The sequence below is a fragment of the Coenobita brevimanus genome, chromosome 14 (genome assembly GCF_032717465.1).
Source record: "Coenobita brevimanus isolate Jiangsu-jjx chromosome 14, ASM3271746v2, whole genome shotgun sequence".
Lineage (NCBI taxonomy): Eukaryota > Metazoa > Arthropoda > Malacostraca > Decapoda > Coenobitidae > Coenobita > Coenobita brevimanus.
Genome location: NC_136967.1, coordinates 58,005,940 through 58,028,400, shown reverse-complemented (window position 1 = coordinate 58,028,400; position 22,461 = coordinate 58,005,940). Strand labels below are relative to the sequence as shown.

The following is a 22,461-nucleotide window of genomic DNA, read 5'->3' as shown; positions in this document are numbered from 1 at the left end:
TCTCTCTCTCTCTCTCTCTCTCTCTCAGCTTAGACCTTTCCAGACTGTAAGGGTTAGGTATATTATTCAGAAAAAGACAATTCCGCGGCCTTACAACCTTCCTGTAGCACTGCCTCGTGACTGGTATCATATTCTAGGGTTGATGTATTGATATAACTCAGGATTCAAGATGGGGATATGACAATTTTAGGTCAAGGTGAAGTGAACAGAGTATAGGAAGATCAACTCTAGAATTTGACAACATTTGGCCTCTCCTAAGCTGAGTACTGGCAAGAAAGAACTACAGGATTTAGGTATACAGTACCTCCACCAGCGTCAAGAAGATTATGATTTTCTTCTGTAATTCCTCTTTCCTGCCAGACAAATACGTTTACAGTATCATGTTGGTCATTTAATTCTACGGTCATCACCATCCATGTTTCACAATCACACAGAGTGCATACCTCCGCTAGTGGCAACAAAACTTATGATTTCTTGCATCCGATTCATGATCCCTCTCAAAATCTAAACTGCTTTTCTTGACCCTTTCTCTCTCCCCTTCCCCCTCCCTTTCCCTCCCTATTTCCTTCCCTGTCCCTCCCATTTCCCTTCCCTCTTCCCCTCCCCTTCTTCTTCCCTCCCTCTCCAGCCTTGCATCCCCTGTGGCCGGAAGAGTGCAACTAGAGGCGTTACTAGAGCGAAGTAGTCCAGGGTGGTGTGTCAGGGTGTGTCAAGGGGGGTGCCAGGAGTGTGTTAGGAGGGGTGTCAGGGGTGTGTTAGGAGGGGTGTCAGGGGTGTGTTAGGGGGGTGTCAGGGTGTGTCAGGGGGGGTGTCAGGGTGTGTCATAGGGGGTGTCAAGGGGTGTCAGTGTGTGTCAAGGGGTGTGTCAGGGTGTGTCAAGGGGGCTGTCAGAGTGTGTCAAGGGGGGTGTCAGGGGGAGTGTGAGAGGAGGTGTCGTGGGGGTTCAGACTCGAAAAATGATAACTAATAATAACAGAACTCGAGAAATAATAAGACCTCAAGAAATAACAAACTTTCATATTTTCTCTTTACTACCTTTCTTCTTTCAGTTGCATCCCTGGTGTTGCAAAAATATCCTCACTATAATTCCCGCAACTTCCCCCTCCTCACCTGGTCCTCACCCTCATTAGCCCTGACACCTGGCTTCCTAATGAGAGCTTCCGGACAGGGGTTGACGCACCTGGCAAAAACATCAAGGTTTCTTATTCTTACATGCTTAGCTACTCCTTGGCCATCCTCTCCCGCCCTTGCTCTTCTCTCCCTCCCTCTCTCTCTTCTCCCTCTCCTGCTCTTCTCTTCCTCCCTCGCTCTCATCTCCCAGCTTTTCCTTTGTCACTCATTCTCCCCCCCAAACACACACATAATCTCGCTTCCGCAATTTATCTTAGCCTCTCCAATTTTGTACACCGTTACCTTCATACATCTGTGCAAGTTCAAACCACCTTAGTGACTCTGTCTCTGAAAAGTCAGTATTTACAGTTTTTTGATAGTTTTCACACTCTTGTCTCAGCAGGTTTTTCCTCGGCTGTTGTAATTTTTCCAGTTCCTTTTTATTTAAGCTTACATCGTCTCGCTAGGTTAACATCGCCTCACAATCCTTATTTCAAACCGTACTCTGTTTTACAAGTGTCCCCCCTGTAATTTTCTACCCCCTTACGTTTTCTATGCCGCATAAATCCATCTCAGCGTACGTCACGACCCGTCCCCCGTCGGCTCTATCATCACTAACTCCGGGTCCTGCAGTGGAGAAATTAGGGTCACGCAGTAGGGATTATTGCGGAGGGCAGAGTAGCATTCGCCGCTGGGACATGAGGGATTATTCAAGTCCCCAGAAGGATTTATTTACTTTTTTTATCGCTGAAGTAATGACAAAAACAATAACCAGAAAAAAAAGTAACAATAACAGTAGTACTTATCGTCACACACACACACACACACACACACACACACACACACACACACACACACACACACACACACACACACACACACACACACACACACACACAAATCTCATTCGTCTCACCATCTCTCATCTCACTATAGCTATCTTATTTCTCCTTTCACCCGTCCCTTCACCTCTCCTCTCTCCATTACTTTCCTCCCCTGTGTTCCTCCTTCCTATTCCTCCACATCATTCTTCCTCTTTCTCCCCTTCCACTCTCCTCTCTTATTTCCCCTCCACTTCTCCCCATCCTCTTCTCCCCATCTTCTCTCACCCTCTCTTCTCCTCCCCCTTCCCCTCTCCCCCACTCACACGCAAACAGCCCGTCAACACGAACTGATACACACGATTTCGATTTAAAAAAAAAAAATGAAATTTGTGTATTTTTAGGAAGCCAAATTTGAACTCAATATAGTGTTGTTTGTTGAAGCTACATTTGGTTTTGTGTGTGTGTGTGTGTGTGTGTGTGTGTGTGTGTGTGTGTGTGTGTGTATAAGTGTGTGTAAGATACATTTAGAATTAGGTAAGGTTTGGGCTGGTCAGGTAGATTTTGCTAGTTTGCCCTAAAAAAAGAACAGAAAATGGAAGTATTTGAAGTAAGGGTCGGCTCTGTTAGATTTATTTTCGCCACAAATCATATTGAGTTAGGTAGCTTGTTGAAAATATAATGGGTTTGGGTGGCTAGATTGTAATGTTATTTAGTTATAGTTATTTGGGATCACTTTGGCTATGGTTTGTTTAGGTATGAGTTACTTTTTGAGCATAAGTGATTCTGGTGTTGAGTAATATCGATTGTCAGTACCAAAGACGAAGGAAGAGGGGAAACAAGAGGAAAGAAAGAAGGAAAATAGAATGAATGTGTAATAATGACAGAGAACTTGTTAGTCATAGGCTACACCATGTTTCGTTGAGGGGGGGGGAGAATTCCCAAATGGGCTACGAAGGGGGAACAAAAAAAAAAAGAAAAAAAGAAAAACAAGCATTCAGTAGTATTTTTATTTTTTTTTTGAGTGTGGGGGAATGAATTTGGAGGGAAGGTGAAAGTATCAGGTGTTAATAATCGTAATAATCAGCACATTTTATTATTTATTTATTTATTTATTGGGCGAGGAGGGTAAAATTATTGAGTGGTAATGATCAGAACTTCACGTAGTCTTGAATCTTGTTGCGTAAAGCCACGTTATTTTGAAGGGAGATTGGATTGTTAGAAAGTTCCTTACGATGGATGTGCTGTATGTAGAAAATTTTGATATTGGGTTATGTCTGGCAGTGTATTTTATCGTAGTGGTGTTTGTAACCTCCATATGAACGGATTTTATTATTATTATTATTATTATTATTATTATTATTAAACCCTTGATTTAGACTTGGTTTGTGATTGTTTTCAAAGTAATGGTATTTTCGTTAAAGCTGATTACAGGAAGAGATTAATAGGAAATAATAAGTAAGGAAATTGAGTATTCTTTATTTATTATTGTTATTAAAAATGTACTTTACATGTACTCAATAAGATATTCTAATTACAGGTGTGTTGGTGCAAAGACCCGCACGAGTAGCGTAACCAGCGACTACTTCAGCGATACGGGAGACGCTTCGTACTCGCCCTCGCTCATCAAGGACCACGAGTTCGTCCTCAACCTGGACTACGTTGATGAGGAGTCGCAAAGCTCGAGGACGGAGAGCAGAGCCACCTCGAGGAACACCTTGCGTGGAGAAAAGTCAGGGGGATCGTCTTTGGCAGAGTTTACCCTTGAAGATCTTAATACACGTTTTCTCTCACATGCTAATCAACGTTTTCTTCTGCCCAGCTTTGGCGAGGGGGACTCTTTTAGTTTAGTTACGTCGGACAGAGAAGATGGCAATACTGTGAAGGACGCGGGAGAGGAGCTCGCAATCTATCCCAAAGCCAATAATTGTGCCAAACCAGACTTCCCTAAGCTAGTACCTGAGACTAGAGTAAACGCAGAGAAGTCAAGACACGGGTTTAGTCCTTCTCTCCACTTCATTTCTCTCTCCAGCACGCCCAATACTGCCTTCAACTCGGCCCCTCCCCTGCCTAAGCCCCCCCCAGACCCAGAAGGTGCCAAAACAGTGAGCCGCGGGCCAGACCTCGCGGCACCATGGCAACCAGGCTCATATAAACCCCAAACTGTACCTGTTCCAAGAATTATTGTTGACGACTCGTGGACCAGAACTATGGACAACGATACAGGTGAGATTGTAAAAGAATGAGGTTATTATTATTATTATTATTATTATTATTATTATTATTACAACTTCAACTACTACTACTACTACTAAATTGTGTTAATGATTTCCGGTATATAGTTGTCCCACATTTGTACCACTTTTCTTGTCACGATCCTACCCCACTTCATCCATAGATGGGACGTAACAGTAGTAGTAGTAGTAGTAATAATAATAATAATAATAATAATAATAATAATACGATTAAAAATGATATCAGGCCTTCCCTGAAGATTTTATCGTTTTTTTATTTTTGTATTTGTTTATATTGTTTGCTTATAGATGTGTTAGATGTAATTAGTTTATAAGTAATCTCCTTAAAGTGACACTGATTACTTTAAATATTGTGTGTGATTCATTGTTTATAAGGCCTTGCATTGTTTTGAGACTCCTGTTTTGTCACTATAATGTTAGTTTTATAAGGTCTCTTGGTTAATATAGTTTGTTACGTAAAGAAAGTCGGAGTTTTTGATGTAAGATTTTTTTTTTTTTTTTTTTTTTTTTTGTAATCGTTTTAGGTTGGAAGTTATTGAAAGATTTCCTTTTTTTTTCTTTTCTTTTTTTAATTATACATGCCTATTTTTTAACATTTTTCTTCTTTAATATATAGTTATCATTTAAACTGTTCACGGTATAGTTAAATCTAGACCCGTTTTTAAATTACCGATCCTAACGGTTGCCCTGTTGCAGACTGTGTGGGTGGTGGTGGTGCGAGCGGCGTGAGTGGGTTGGCACCTCTGAGCTTCTCGCTGTCCTCGCTCTCGGGGTCCTCTAGTCCCGTGCTAGAGAATGGCAGCCTCGCGAGGACGCACGCAGAACTCCACACCAACTCACTCAACCGCCGCAAGACAAAGTAAGTACCCAGGACCAGTACAAGGGGAAGAGGGAAGGGGTGGAATGCGTACTTTATATCAATTTAATCTTTAACCCGCATAACTCATTTTAAATTCAAACGAAGGGGAAAAAATCGTTAACCCACATAACTCATTTTAAACTCAAACGATGGGGAAAAAATCGTTAACCTGCGTAACTCATTTTAAATTCAAACGAAGGGGAAAAAATCGTTAACTTTCATAACTCATTTTAAACTCAAACGAAGGGGAAAAAATCGTTAACCTGCGTAACTCATTTTAAACTCAAACGAAGGGGAAAAAATCGTTAACCTACATAACTCATTTTAAATTCAAACGAAGGGAAAAAAATCGTTAACCTGCGTAACTCATTTTAAATTCAAAAGAAGGGGAAAAATCGTTAACATGCATAACTTAGTTTAAATTCAAACGAAGGGGAAAAAATCGTTAACCTGCATAACATTTTAAATTGAAGGGGAAAAAATCGTTAACCTGCAGAACTCATATTAAATTCAAACGAGGGAGGAAAAAATCGTTAACCTGTACCCTGATGTCCATTGGTTTCTTGGGACATTGAGTTAATATATTTTCAGTTAATTTTTGAGTTCATTGGCACCGGGTATTTGGGAATTGTGGGTAATTTTGATTATAAAGAGTCCATTAGGTCTTTCACAATCAGATTAAATTCATGGGGTACTATTAGAAGTAAAAAGGATGGCACCGTACAGAAAGGGTTAAACACCTTGCCTGGGAACCCGTATTGATTGTGAGTGTGTGTGTGTGTGTGTGTGTGTGTGTGTGTGTGTGTGTGTGTGTGTGTGTGCAGTGGCAGCGGGAGCATTCAGTGCGTGTATGGATTGTGGATATTTGACCTTCTGCCTGCGAGACCACCACTTTACTATAATAATAATAATAATAATTATTAATAATCTATCTATAATAATAATACAGTAAATGTAAAAAGGAAAATTGGCATAGATGCTCATGAAGGTAAAGTGTATTGTTTATAGATGCATAACCTTTTTATAAAACCAAAATTTTACATACCAATATAGGACCCCCCCCAAAAAAAAAAAAAAGTAAAAAAAAATATTGGCATCGATACATTGGGAGATATTTTTTGGATTTTTTTTTTTTAGTTCTTTTTTTGGTCCTCTCTCTCTCTCTCTCTCTCTCTCTCTCTCTCTCTCTCTCTCTCTCTCTCTCTCTCCTTCCTGTCACTTATACGAACAAGAGGCATACGTCAGTTTTATGAAATTCTGCATCCCACATATGAGAGAGAGAGAGAGAGAGAGAGAGAGAATCTGCCCTACCTCCACCACCATTACTACACACACACACACACACACACACACACACACACACACACACACACACACACACACACACACAGTCCTTGAACTAGATGACGAATTTTGCATTAAATTGTTACTTCAGACAGAGAGAGAGAGAGAGAGAGAGAGAGAGAGAGAGAGAGAGAGAGAGGTGATAGGCCAATGTAAAGTTTAGTTTTTTTTAATGTATTTTAAAGGCAAGGGAGCAGCTGTAGGGTGTGTGTGTGTGTGTGTAATTTGTGGTGGCAGTAAGTCAGACACTGGCCCTTGTGGGAGATCATTAGTGTGGATGCTGGTGATGTTTGTGGTGGTGGTGGTGGTGGGCTAGGGTGTGGTGTTGCGGTGGTAGTGGTGATGGTTGTGGTTGTGGTAGTATTGGTAGTGGTGGTGGTATTGGCGGTGGTGGTGGTGATAGTAAGGGTGTTTGTGGTGATGGTAATGTTGGTAGTGATCTTGTGTTGTCCTTGGTTGTCGTGCTTGTAGTGGTGGTAATGGTGGTGATGTAGTGATGGTGGGAATGGTGATAATACCGTAGCATCAGTGGTGGGGCAGTAATTCGTAATAATGGTGATAATTACATGGTTATTTGTGGTGTTGGTGATGTAATAGTGAATGATGAGTGATGATAGTGTAGTAAAAAAGGTGATGATAACAGTGACCGTGGTATTTTTGCAGTGGTGATAATGTTGGTGATAGGGAAGGTAGAAGTGATGGTGATAACAGTGACAGTAGTGTAATTGTTAGCAGTGGTGATAGTGAGTGGTGGTGGTGATAGTGAAAAAAATGATGTGACAGTGTGGTATTGGTGCATAGGTGATAGTGAAAGTAGAAATGATGATGATAGTAACGATGGTAACAGTGTGATGATAGTGTGGATGGTGATAGTGGAAGTAGAAATGATGATAGTGACGGTTAGCAGTGATGATGGTAGTGTTAGTGAGTTTCGAAACTTCTTCACCACGAGTTTATATTTCATTCTTACCCACCAAACGATTCTTACTGATGTTTGAAGTGACCTTAGCGAGTTTGGACCCCCCCCCCACATCAACCCCTTTGGTACGAGGGAGCAAGAGTTACGAAGCTATATGTAGTGCAGCGAGTGAAACTTAGGCATGGGAGGCATCAAACACCTCTTCTTTAGCCATTTATTTTACAGCTCATTTTAGCTTTCTCGTGTGTAATATGTACATTTTGTAATATCGACATTGCATCAGTTACGTACAATTGTTGATGTGTAGTGTACAGAATGATTCGCAAACAAACAGGCGTCACGAAAATCCCTCCAAGTCACACTACGGGCCAAGGAATAAAGCACTCAGCTTGGTGAGGATGGAGACTGGATGTGGTTATTTGATGGATTGCTTGAACCTATGAAGGGATGGTTACTTGGAGACGTCTGAGAGAGAGAGAGAGAGAGAGAGAGAGAGACGTACGACAGTTTGGGCGGGTGTGACTAACGGAGCGACGTGAGAAAGGCAGTATTACCACAAGGTGCTCTGGTCGTGAGTGCGTGATGTGAACGTTACTATAATGTGTCTTGATAATATCGTTTCTAGCATTACCCGTTACTAGCGTTACTCCTAGTGCGTTACCTGTTACTAATGTTACTCCTAGTGCGTTTTCCTAGAACTGGTGAAATCCGTAATGCGTTTTAGGAGTATATGAAGTGTTTTTGTGGTCCTGTTTTTCGCTTATGATTTCGTAATGTGCGCTTGGATTAACATTACTATACCCTTATTACTCTAACCTGGCTCAATATTGCCATCTCTCCAGTACTGTAGACTGCCACTAGAATATGATGCTAGTCACGAAGAAGTGCTATGGAAAGGATGCAGAGCTGTAGTATTGCCTTTGTCTTCCCCTGAGCATCGTAAAATAAGCCGCAAAAGGACGAAAATCTGGGCCAAGTTAGAGTAAAAGGAGTATAGCTTAACAAGAGCCTGGAACGAGTGATATATCAATTGTAATTATCAGAAAGTCTTTAACAAGTATTTTTTATTTTATTTTTATGGCTGTTAATATTTCTCTCCAACGTCTCTAGATATTTTTTTTAATTATATATGAAATCGTTTGTATTATCGATATTTGTCATTGGAGATTATTATTATTATTATTATTATTATTATTTGTTTGCTTACTTTTGCTGTGCGTTACGGTGGTGCAGCTGTTGTTCGTAATGCTCAAGAAAGTGAACGTGTGGAGTCTTTGCTAGTGTGTTCTGTGTGTTCAGGCCGTGTTCTTGTGTTCCACCATGTGTTCTGTTCCATATGTACAGTGTAATGTGTTTTAAAGAGACCCCCTTTGGTGCTCATGTGTTTTCGTTTTTCAGGTTTTTTGATGGATTTTGTTGTGTTCTGGTGTTATGTACAGGATTGTTTGGCAAATAGGAGGAGTGTGTGTGTGTGTGTGTGTGTGTGTGTGTGTGTGTGTGTGTGTGTGTGTGTGTGTGTGTGTGTTCAGATATTTTAATGGATTTTATTCTGGTTAAATTTCTATGAGTAAGTCTCCCCAATATAGTGACTGTATGTGTGTGTGTGAGAGAGAGAGAGAGAGAGAGAGAGAGAGAGAGAGAGAGAGAGAGAGAGAGAGGCGCCATATCTAGTGATTAAAAAAAAATATATTAAAAAAAATATTGCAGTGAAACAAAACAGACGTTATTGTAGTGAAGTGGTTAGACGGATTATACACATGAAAAAACTTAAAATTTTGATATTTGTGTATAAAGATATTTGAAAATTATATAGATATGCTTTAAAAAGACTTGGAAAATATTGCTATACTCCTTTCACTCAAACTTGGCTCAGACTTTCGACCTGTTTGTGGCTTATATCACGTAGTAGCAGAAAAAGACAATGCTACGACTCAACCTGCTTTCCATAGCACTTCTTCATGACTATCATAACATACCAGCGTTAATCCATTGCTACCTCTCAGCAGTCAAGATGGAGGGATGGCAATTTTGGGCCAGCTTAGAGTAAAAGGAGTATAGTTGTGTTCATTGAAAGTAAATATAATGTTATGTGAGGAAATTATCTTGATTGTGGAGTTATATTGTCGGAATTGAAGGAGAAATGGAAGGTTGACGCTGAGGGAGGAGGTGATGGAGATGAGTGTGGGATTGTGGGCTGGTGGAGGAAGTTGAGGTGGTGTGGAGTGGTGGTTTTGGTGGGTGATGTGGAAGAGAAGGGGAATGGTGATCTTGGAGAGAGAAGTGGTGTGGTGGAGAGAGATGCAGGCTTGTGGTGGTGGTAGTAGGTGACGTGATGAAGAGAACATGGAAGTGCAGGGTAGTGACAGGTGTGGTGGAGAGATGGAGGGAGGTGAAGGGGAGTGGTGGAGGAGTGGGTGGAGAGGCGATGGTGGATATGACGGAAAGTGGTGTGGTGGAGAGAAAATGGTGGATCTGGAGAGAAAAAATAATGCTGGAGGAACAGATGGAGGGAAGTGGACGTAGGTTGAAGTGTGTTGGTGACGTATTGCTTAGATCCGTGACGCACTCCCCCTCCCCTCTCTCTCATCTTGTTATTTCTTTTTCTTCCTCCTCCTCCTTTTCTTCCTTTTCTTCTTCCCTCTCTCCTTCCCCACACCTCCACCTCTTCACCAGACATCACCTGAAGCAGTGCACATCGATCCACACCTTCCTCCATCCACCTGCTCACTCTCACCCCACCTTCAGCTCCACTAAGATCTCTAACACCCATTTTTATTGACATGAAATTTCTTGTTGACATTATATTTCGAAAGAAGATTTTGTATGGTAAAAAAAAAAAAAAAAAAGGCCGCTACCGATATATAGCCTGTATATAACGTTGTGGCCAAAAGAAACTTCGTCGCGATGAATTCCAACTTTCGACTTAGCCATTTTCGTTACCTCAGAAACTCACTTCAGTCAAAGGGGTAGGGTTTACTCGGCACCCACTCAATAAGGTGTAGTTTCTCTCTCTCTCTCTCTCTCTCTCTCTCTCAGTGTAAGTGTACCTGTAGTAGTGTGGCAAGTTTTTATTTTTAACATGAATAGAGAAAGGAAAGACAAAAAAAAAAATCCATACAACAGATTACAGGTAGATAATAAAGCACCTGTATTTACCTGTAGAAATCGTTTGCGTATTATATGGAGTAAATAAGACTACATGTAACTGTAGTAAGGTATGGCTGTCATTACTGTAATTGTAAGATCTAGAACTTTGTTGCTGTAACGGGTAAGCAAGTCTGTGCAGAGGCTACATACATAGGCTACCAGCAAATGCACAGGCTACTTAAGAGTGCACAGGATATCAGATGCACGGGCTATTAAATGCACAGGCTACATACACAGGCTACCAGCAGATGCACAGGCTATTAAAATGCGCAGGCTGCATACACAGGCTGTCAGGTGTACAGTTGGATTTGGCTTTAGTTAATTCCTTGTGCACCAGAGTTGAATAATTTACTTGAATAATGGGTGGTGGTAGCAGGAAGCAAGTAATAATAATAATAATAATAATAATAATAATAATAATAATACAGTCCCTTGGGTTGGTGTTAGGCCTTGTGTATATAGTGTACTTGGTAAACATAGACACGGGTGCTTGAGGCAAGGAATGGGGATAGTGACGTCACGAGGCCATCTGTGAAGCGTGGATACTTGCTTCACATAGCGGAATTGTACCTGGACGATTTTTAGGCCTCGCTGTGGATATTACAAGACGATTTCCTTGAGCCTGGATAGTACAGGACGATTACCTTCATCTTGAGATCTTGAAATAGTGAAGGAGATTATTACGAGACGGGAAAGATGGGTTGATATTTGGTGAGGCGTTGTGAAGGTGCGTCTGTCACCTGTAATTAACCTAAGCTTCCCATTCATCTGTAATATAAGAAAGATTTTGTTAGTAATCTCTGTACCCAATGTAATTTTGTTCCCAGTATCTCCTTCCTTTTGTATCATACTCATCTTTGCTCTATTCAGGAGACGTAACTTAGTTTGTACCTTTAAAATGTAACTTCTGTTGAATTAAGCATTTAAAAATCTGACTTTGCTTTTGTTGGGTAAATAATATAACTTTTCTTAAAATATATCTGTGAAAAATCGAGCTTTATTTTTGCTGTATTTTTGCTGGGTAAATAATAGCTGTATAAATTGTGGTGTGTGTGTGTGTGTGTGTGTGTGTGTGTGTGTGTGTGTGTGTGTGTGTGTGTGTGTGTGTCCCATAATTACAGTCAGGTATCTGCTGCCGTGATTGTTCAGGTAGCGTGCGCACACACACACACACACACACACACACACACACACACACACACACACACACACACACACACGTAATCCAACTGAAAGGATGAAAGAAAATTGCTACTCACCCCATCACTACGAGTCATCCCCCAATCTGAATAATAAAGGAACAATGCCGCTCAGGGTCGAACAACTGGTCATACTGGCTTTAAAGGTCGGCACTAAGCAGCCTAGCCCCGAATCCCTACGCTCTTGATAGGGTAATAAAGAGTGGATAGTTGATGGATGGATGGATAGATGGATGGACGGATGGATAGATTGATAGATAGATGGATGGATGGATAGATGGGTGATTGGATAGATAAATAGATAGATAGATAGATGGATGGATAAATAGGTAGGTGAATGCGTGGATAGATGGATGGATGGAGAGATAGATAGATGGGTGGAATTGATGGATGGATGGTTGGATAGATAGATAGATAGATAGATGGATGGATGGATGGCTAGATAGATTGATAGATAGGGAATGAATGGATGAATACATGGATAGATAGATAGATAAATAGATAGGTAGATGGATGAAGAATCTTTAAGGCGTCATCGTACTCAAGTGGTGAAGTGTAAAGTAACAGTACAGAGGAAAATATTCTCCTTAAGTAACTCTGTGTTCCGTGACGATGCCGTGCTGCCCCTGAGAGAAGGAACAGTTAGGTAGCGTGTTACTTGACTCACGTAGGTATCATTATTATCATCATCATCATCGTTATCATCATGTTCATTATCACTGCTTGTGTGTGTGTGTGTGTGTGTGTGTGTGTGTGTGTGTGTACGTAACAGAATCGCGTCCCGGAGATGGGTTCCGTAATCCAGGTATCGCCGGCGGTTACCTGGCCACCTGCTGTACCTGAGAGAGAGAGAGAGAGAGAGAGAGAGAGAGAGAGAGAGAGAGAGAGAGAGAAACACTGACTTACGCTTCTCTTCCATCGTCTCTCTATACTACATAATTATATTCATTTAACATTAATCATCTTCAACTTCGGTGCAAGCAGTCTCGTAGCGCAAAAGATATAGGAGTAAGGAAGATTTATTTAACCTTTTTAGTCTGTTATTATTATTATTATTATTATTATTATTATTATTATTATTACTACTACTACTGTTACTGCTACCACTGCTACTACTATTGTTATTATTAACGTATTTATTATTATTATTATTATTATTCAAAAAATCAGAAAATTGTATTCAGCTATTGAGAGATTTTTTGTACAGGAACGGTTAGATACAGCTCCCTAACATCATTTCCTCAGCGATTTATTTTTGGATACGGCTGGCTTTTATTGCTTCGTACTTTATTGATGCAGAGTATGGTTTTATTAGAATTAATTTAGGTGACACGGAAGAGGACGGCAATAATAAGCAAAATAAATCGCCTAGGAAGAGGTGTTAGGGAGTTTCCTTAACCAAAGAGAGTATGGACCCAGAGCTGAATAAGGTTTGGAGAGAGAGAGAGGGGGGGGGAGGCCGTACCAGAATCTCATCACGTGGAAATGAAAATGGAATGGATTGAACTGATTGATTTTTTTTTTAAATTTTATATATAGATCATTTTGGATTTTTTTTTTTATAAATAACGCGAGGGGATTTTTTTTATTTTTTTTCCCGAGATTATTTTATTTTATTGGGACGAATTTATTTTTTTTAAACATCCTGTGGCCAAAAACGTATGGATTTTTTTTCTATATTTCTATTTTTCTTTATTGCGACAGAATTATTATTTTTTTAAATTGTTTTAGATCATGAGTCAAAAAATTTTGTAATTGCTTTTTGAGGGATGATGATGATGATGATGATGATTGTTATTTTTTTTTTAGTTTTCTTACATGAAGCAAAAAAAGGTGCAATTTTTTCTGTTGGTATTTGTTTATTTGTATTTTATTTTTTTATTACATCGTGAGGCAAAAACTATAATTTTTTTTTTTACATTTTCTTTTATTGTGACTGGAATTTGTAGTGTTTACATCCGGAGGCAAAAAAATAATGTAATTTTTTCCATTTTTTTCAAGAATTATTTTATGTAATTATGAGGGGAATTTATTTTTAACATCGTGAAGCAAAATAGATTACTGTTTTTCGGAGTTATTTTATTGTTATGATTTTTTTTTTAGTTTTCTTTATATCTTGAGACAAAATAATGTAATTGCTTTGCCTCACGATACCATTATTTTCTATTATTATGTTTTCTTTATTCATTTAACCCGAGAACAATGTGTATAATTGCTTCCTGTTTTTTATATATTTTATGACAAGAATTCAGGGTTGTCAGTAATTTTGTTTGTGTTTTATTATGAGCGTCACTATTATTATTTTTATTATTATTATTATTATTATTATTATTAGTACTACTACTACTGTTATTACTGATTATTATTATTATTATTATTATTATTATTATTATTATTATTGTTACTACTACTACTACTACTACTACTAGTTATTATTGATTATTGTTATTATTATTGATGGTATTATTATTATTATTATTATTATTATTATTATTATTGTTGTTGTTGATATTATTATTATTATTATTATTATTGTTATTATTATTATTATTATTATTATTATTTATTTATTTATTTACGTCTAGTGGTGAATTGAGGAGAGTGTGACACTGAGGCGTTATGATGACTCACGGTGACGGTGCGAATGTGTGACCGGGGTTCGTAATCTTGTCAGTTAAGGAATCCCCCTAACACCTCTTCCTTAGCGATTTATTTTTTTGATATGGTTGGTCAGTATCAATTTGTTTGTTATTTATGCTGAGTATGATGTTATTTCCAGTGATTTGAATGGCACGGAAGAGGATAGTGAAGCGTGATAAGCAAAATGAATCGCTTAGGAAAAGGTGTTAGGGAGCATACTTAACCTACAAATCTGGCACAGTTCCCTCAGCGTCTTGACAGCTTTAAGATTATGGTATATATGTAGGATTGCAATATTTAGGTAGCGTGAAAGAGTGCAAGTAGAATGATAGACTGTAAGAGTGAAAGAGTGCGAGACGTGTAGAATTGCAAAAGAGGCAGAGTGAATGGGAGCATGATGTAAAAAGATGGAGGGTGGAGGCGTTAACACATTCAACAGAGCGATTTATTCTTTTTATTTTATTCTTAAGTCTGTACCACTCGTTGTGTGTGTGTGAGAGAGAGAGAAAGAGAGAGAGAGAGAGAGAGAGAGAGAGAGAGAGAGAGAGAGTTAAGGAAAGAAAAAGGTTTGTTGGTGAAAGTTATACACATGAGTAAAAACTTATGACAATGGGAATGAGTAAAAAAAATTGCAAAGTTGAAATAAGAAGAGAGGTGGAGGTTGCAGAATTGATCATATTGACCATTGCAGATTAAAATGATGCTAAAGGGGGCTATCTGTGGAGGCTGTGTTGCAAGGATTTGGCTGTAGGGTGAAGGTGGAGGGTTGCAATAGTGTTGATGGTGACAGGGTTGATTGCTCCATGTCACGTGATCCTGACCTTGTGACGTCATAGGAGGTGGAGATGGAGGAAGAGGAGGAGGAGGAGGAGGAGCAGGTTGAGTGTGGATGATGTAATAACGTACATTGTAACACGTGTAATGCAAGGTGATCACTTCTCGCTGTGTTACGTAAAGGAGTGTACTTCTGGCAACGTGGACTGGAGTTTGAGAGAGAGAGAGAGAGAGAGGCTAACAGCAGGAAATCATTAAAGTGTCAGTATGTTAATCTCTCCTTTCATACCACCACAATATTACGTTATAAATCCTGGAAGTCTCCGTAACGACTTTCCTCAAGCGATTTATTTTGCATTATTACACCTTAACACTCCCTTTACGCTATTTATCTCGTTTTAAGATCGATACAGTTTTCATAGATATTGTACGGTAAGATACTCCGATAAACGGTGCAGAGTAAATCGCTTAAAGAAAAACGTTGCGAAATCTGGAAATCGCGGTAATATGGTCACAGAATTAAATATATACAGTATGTCAGTAGATCGAAGGAATTCCAGAGCTTTCTCCAATCTCTCTCTCTCTCTCTCTCTCTCTCTCTCTCTCACCTATAAATTTTCCATATAACTTTTTTTGATACGTCGTATCTTTTTACGTTGTCCCTCTAAAACACTATTTTTTTTTATTTATTTTTTTAATTCTCGGCCTCCAGACAGCTTTACTCCGCTTAGGATTTCGAATTAAAGAGGTTGGATAGAGACTTTATTGATTTATTTCCTTATTTATAGCCTCAGTTAATTCCTACCTTCCTCAATCTACCTTTTAACTCACCTGAATAAAACTGAATAAAGCAAGGGTGTAATAAAGAGGGAGGGGGGAGTGAGTTGGGAGGAGGGCAGTCAAATGGTGGGTGACAGGGCGACATGGAGGCGTTTTGTCTACGGCTACCCTTTGCGGAATTAGGGCGTCGGGCTGTAGATAGATAGATAATAAACAGGTCCTGGGAGTGAAAGGGTTAATAGTGAATTGCTTTACCATGAGAAACCACAGACATCGTAAATAAAATGCTTTTCTTTATTTATTTATTTATTTCTGAGATTACATGGTTCACTTCAGAATTAAGACTGTCTCCTAAAATAACTACATTATTTCTCTATGGTCACATCGAAAGTCTTATGAAAATTGCAGTTTGGAGAAGAGACAATGCATATTAATTTGTTTCGCCTTACTATCCTCTTCTGTGTTGTATAAATCCAACCAATATCACCATACTCTGCATAAATAACGTACGAAAAGATATTACCCATCCCGATCTAGTAATAAATCGCTAAGGAATAAGTGTTAGGGAGCTTCCTTACCCCATGAGAATACAAGGGGGGGGGGAAGTCGATATCTTGACCTTTCATGATGACGTGAATTGACTATCACACACACACACACACACACACACACACACACACACACACACACACACACACACACACACACACACACACACACACACACACACACACACACACACACACAGCATCTAGGCATCCTATACTGAGCATAGCCTCCCATGGTCAAGTGAACAGTGAAAAATAAGCAGTTGAATGGACACAGATCAAAGTCGTAAGGATGATAGAGGGTGACACAAGGCTATAGGATGAAGTGAGGCATGTAAACTACTACTACTACTGCTATTACTACTACTACTACTACTAATACTACTACTGCAATTACTACTACTACTACTACTACTACTACTACTCGATTAGATGATTTTCTGTTCTAGCGACTCTCCATAGTCACTGTTGTTGGTAAAATTGGACAGAATTGATTTTTTCCTTTCTGTTCTATCCAAAATACGGTTCTGAATCAAAGTTTAAAATTTGTGGTATGGAAAGGGGGTTGTGTGTGTGTGTGTGTGTGTGTGTGTGTGCGTGCGGTTTTGTACTTGTCTCTCTCTCTCCCACCACTTCCGCCCACCTTACCCGCACGGTGTATCTCCTAGCTTGTTACCTGCACCACAAGGGGGGTCACTGCACTGCTAAAAGAGAGAGAGAGAGAGAGAGAGAGAGAAGGGGAAAGAAGAAAAATAACATAGAAAATAAACGTTTCCTATGTGAGAGAGAGAGAGAGAGAGACATTTCTTTTACTTGTTTATGAAAGAAATAGACTAAGTATTAGATTATGGTGCTAGTCACGAAGAAGTACTATGGAAAGGATGTAGGCCAGCAGTGAAAAAAAAAAAAAAGCCAATAATCCTTCATAGCTATCAAAGTAAAAAAAGAAAAAAAAAATAGGCCAAATTCAAACTTGTATAGATTTATTTTTTCGTCATGATTAATATTAGTCACAGAAAATATATGTAATTTTCGGAAAGTTCACTCAAATTAGGGGTCTCGATTTTTCTAGTTAATCCTAAATCCTTCAATATTTACTCTTAAAAAATCCAACTTAGTGAACAAATTACTTGACTGCGAAAATTGATGTTGCAGTTGAAGTTGCATAAGCTCATGGTCTGGGTACTCCTGCAATGATGATTTATTGATTGCAACATCGAACTCTTGTGGGGTATTATCGGTGGGTGGGCGTTGGTAAAAATATATTCGTGAGGAGCTATCGATATTGGCACTAATATTTCGTAAAAGTTTCCCCTCCTAATTTTTCGTGTGTTTAGCGACGTGACAGGTGAGAGAGAGAGAGAGAGAGAGAGCAGGCAGGCTTAACATACTGCAGTGTACTTGAGTTGCATTGTGTTTGTGTGTTTGCTTAAGAGAGTTTTAGGCCACATCTGGTGTTTGGCTTCGTGTGTTGTGTGTTACGGTGTGGTGCTCGCCTGGGAGATGTGCCGGGTGTGGTGTAGGTGTGGTGTGTTTATGTGGTGGTGGTGATGTGGAGTGATGCAGATCGGGTAGTGAGGCAGGTGGTGTGGTGTGGTGTGGTGGTATGATGCAGATGATGTGTAATGTAATGTGGTGTTGGGGTTGTGGTGGTGTAACAGTGAAGGTGTGGTGAATGGCAGGTGGTTTAGGCAGGTGGTGTGGTGCAAATGGTGTGGTAAAGGTAGTGTGGTGTGGTGTGATACAATTCAGTGGTGTTGAAAATGTGGTGTAGTGGTGTGGTGAAGGTGTGGTAATGTAATGTATGTGATATAATAATGTCGTGCAGTTGTGTGGTGTAGATGATGTGGTTTGATGCAGATGGTGTGATGATGTGGTGTAGAGTAACTGGTGTAGGTGTTGATGGTATGGTGGTGTAGATGGTGTGACTTAATACAGCTGGTGTGATGTAGAGTAATACAGGTCTATCAGTGCGGCATGTGGTAGATGGTGTAGATGGTGTGTTTTGATACAGATGGTGTGATGACGTGGTGTAGATTGATACAGGAAAGTTAGTGGGGTAGGTGTTGATGGTATGGTGGTGTAGTGAATTATTGTATGATGCACACACTGTAATTCACCCAACACACACACACACACACACACACACACACACACACACACACACACACACACACACACACACGCACAAAACAAGCCTCCTTTTCTTTTTATTTCGTCCACATTTTTTTTCTTTTAACCCCTTCTTAAATGCGACTTGAATTATCACCTTATCACTCTTATCTTTATGGCTGAGATAAAACGAGTGTTTCGTGCTAAATAGAAAGCTAATTGAAATGAGCTCAGAGGCAAAAGGCATTGAAATATTTAGGACAAGTCTTAGATGGTTAAAAATACAGATAAACATGAAAATAAAATGCAAAAATAGAGGTTTGGATATTTTTTTTTTTTTAATGGTGATTGTAGGTGATGGTGGTGGTGGTGGTGATAGTGGTGGTGGTGGTGATGGTGTTGGTGGTGGTGGTGATAGTGGTGGTGGTGGTGGTGGTGGTGATGGTGGTGATGATGATGATGATGATGGAGGTGGTGGTGGTGATGGTGGTGGTGGTGTGATATTGCCATGAAGATGTGGTAATGTGTGCTACGTAATTAGGATGCTGTTTTTTTTTTTTTTTGCGTAAAGTTACTTATACAAAAAGTGATCCTTTGTAGATTTAACTCTTTGTTACGCAGTCGTGGAAGCAGTGACGGTGTATCGAGTTTTACTATTGGCGTGTGAGAGAATTCGACAACGGGTGTGAAATCGACGCAGAAGTGAGCGCACCGAGACAGCTGGCATGTGAACTAGCTTTAATTTCCTGCTGGATGAGAGAGAGAGAGAGAGAGAGAGAGAAAGGTAAAGGACAGGTGTTAAAGCAGGTGTTAAGATGTAGTGTGGAAGGTGAAGGATAGCAGTGAATAGCAATGACTAATCAGGTGAATAACGGGATACGGTTGAAGAGAAATGAACGGCAACTCTCCGTGGATGAATGCACGAACTGAATTATTTGACTTTCACCCACACGAAACCTAGTCAGCAGAAAAAACCACGAAATTAATTCACGGGGAACTGTATTTTTGGATATTTTTGGAAGATTGGATACCGCTTTATTGTGCACTTTATTAATCCCCTAAAAAGATAATTATGTGTTTTTTTACTTTGGCTAATTCCAAATGGCTTAACTTTAAGAGGAACCTCTGGTGTTTGATGCGTTAGAAAGTATTTAGAGGAGAGAAGGGAGGAAGAGAATGGGAGGGGAAGGGAATGTAGGGAATTTGAGATAAGGAATGGGAGGAGAGGGGACAGGGAAGAGAAAGGAGGGAGGTGAGAGGAGAGGGGAGGGGAATATAGAGAATGTAAGATACGGAAGGGGAGGGAAGGGGATGAAAGGAGGGGAAGGGAGGAGGGGGGCACTTTAAAAACCAGAGATAACCAGCATAGTTTGTCATTTTCTGTGGAGTAAAATCACACACACTAACAGCCAGAACAAACATCAATCACATATACACAAACAGACACAAACAGCACTAGACAAAATCACCAACAGAGCTAACAATCACAACAACAATAACACCACGAACCTACAACCAAACGACGACCACACACAACCACAATCACCGCTACCACAACCATCCACAATACGTACTGCAACAATTTTCACCACCACCACCCATAACCACTACAACTACCACAACTCCACCACCACAACCAACCACAACCACCACCGCCACAACCACAACAACCACAAATCTCCATCTGTACTAGCCAGCAGGTGGAAGGCCATTGCGCTTGTCATCTCGGTCTGGTGTTGCAATTCGACTGCGCAAAATGACGATTCGGTGCAGACAAAGGAAAGTGCGCATATCTCACACCAGGGGGCGGGGAGGCGCGGAAAAGGGGCTGGGGAGCTTGATGATGATGATGATGATAATGATGCTGATGATGATGATAGAATGGGGGTGAGTGCTGGTTATGAGGGTGTAACATGTAACAGTTTATGATGATGATGATGAGAGAGAGAGAATTTTTCGTCTCTCTCTCTTTCTCTCTCTCTCTCTCTCTCTCTCTCTCTCTCTCTCTCTCTCAGGAACGGATAGGCTATATATATACCTCTTGCATAATTTATTCCATCGACCTGTCTCATTGCATCGTCTCAGTATTTTTGTTTTTTCGTGTCTTTTTGTCCCTACTCATCGACAACCCTTCCCACCACACTCACCTTTGCTCTCAGTTCATTTATTATCACCTGCCTTATCTCTCCACCTTCGTTATCTTTTATCTGTGTGTCTGTTCCATGCTACTGTTTCCTTATCGGATTATCTATATTATGTATGTACTTATTTAGTCTGTTTATAGCTTTCTATCTATAAATTATCACAATCAACCAATCTCTCTCTCTCTCTCTCTGTCGTATATTGTCACCCAGCATCTTTATATATCCATTCATTTGTTTATAAATTGACCCATCTATCTGTCTGTTTATCTATCTGTCTATCTATTTATCTATTTCCCTTTGGCTTCATGGTCTGTATAGTGGACTGGAGTATCACAAGCCAGTAATTATTTTGTGTGTGTGTGTGTGTGTGTGTGTGTGTGTGTGTGTGTGTGTGTGCTTCCCATCCGTCATTTGTTTTCCCGCTGACGTGTCGATGCGCCAGAGAGAGAGAGAGAGAGAGAGAATGATTTTTTTTTTTTTTGGGGGGGAGGGTAATAAGTGAATAAAAATGGTGAAGTATAATATCCAGTTCTTAAATATTGGAAAAATACGTGAATAATCGAGATGAAGAAACCTAGATTTTTATTTATTTACCGTAAGTGACTGAAAATGTATAATAACCAGCAACACCGGATGAAGGAAATGAATAACTTTTAAAAATTGAATGAGGTAGATGAAGAAATAAATGAACACCCATGAAAAAATAGTGAATAACATACCGGGTAGATATTCAATGACCCCACTCGTTACAGCAGTGAAAGAGTGAAGGAAACATTATTTCACTCCAGTCTTTCCAAGGATGTGATGAATTGACAGATGAAAAAAGGGCAGAAACTGAGTGAAAAAATGAATAAAAGCTGTGTATTTATATCCACACTGTCCCATACTCCCGATGACTAAAGGTGTGAGATGACGAGGTGGTTTGGTGAAGGTGAATAAGATGAATAGCAATGAAGGAGTGAGTAAAAGTTGAATTACGCGTCGGTCCTGCAGAAGTGAATGTGGTATCAGTCGTTCCAGGTGGATTTAGTGCATAATTAAAGGTGAATAATTAAGGATCTGATTCATCAAAGCATTCCTAATCATTCCAGGCATAAGTAAACATGAGAAAAGGCAGAACTTGAGGCTGAAGTGAGTCAATATAAAGTGTATAGTATCTCCACACTGTCTCTTAATCTCCGTGACTAAGAGGCGAGATGTGGCACGAGCATAATGGGTACTGGTGGCGGGTGGTGGCGAAGGGAGAGGACATGCTACCTGCCCTAATTGAGAAGATCCTGCAGCTCCTCCTCCACTACACCATCATTACCTGCCTGTGAGTACGTGGGGATGGGTGGGGAGGGAGGCTTCTGGGAGGATGGGGAGTTTGTGGGATGGAGGTAGTGTTTGTGAGGTAGAGGAAGTGTCTGTGGGAAGGGGAAGTTTGTAGGGGGAAGGAAGTGTCTGTGGAGAGGGGGAATTTGTCGGGGGGAGGGACGAGGGAGGGTCCGTGGGGAGGAAATGGAACATGAGGTCTGTGGGTAAGAGGGGGACGGTGGGGAGAAGGGGAGCGTTTAGGGGAGGAAAGAGTTTTTGTTACCTGGAGGGACAGTAGGGAGGAGGAGGTTGGGGGAGTGGTTGAGAAAGGGGGAGCTTTTGGAGGAGAGGGGTCTGTGTAGGAGTGTGGAGTCAGCAGGGAGGAGGGCGGGACTGGGGTGAAGAAGGGATGGGGAGGACTCTGTGGGTAGGATGGGAACATTGGGGAGAAAGGAGGGTCTGTGGTAAGTTGAGAGTACGGTATATATATGGGGAGGAGAGAGACAGTGGGGG

The 22,461-nt window shown here is 40.3% G+C and overlaps 1 protein-coding gene across 1 annotated transcript in view; it reads left to right on the top strand.

The window, feature by feature from the left end:
- The window catches only part of klar (klarsicht), a 441,086-nt gene that overhangs the window by 10,472 nt on the left and 408,153 nt on the right, over positions 1-22,461 (top strand). Inside the window, exons 3-4 of the mRNA XM_080265346.1 lie at positions 3,472-4,157; positions 4,883-5,045. Of these exons, the coding sequence (XP_080121472.1) occupies positions 3,472-4,157; positions 4,883-5,045 (849 nt within the window). The remainder of the gene's footprint in view (positions 1-3,471; positions 4,158-4,882; positions 5,046-22,461) is intronic.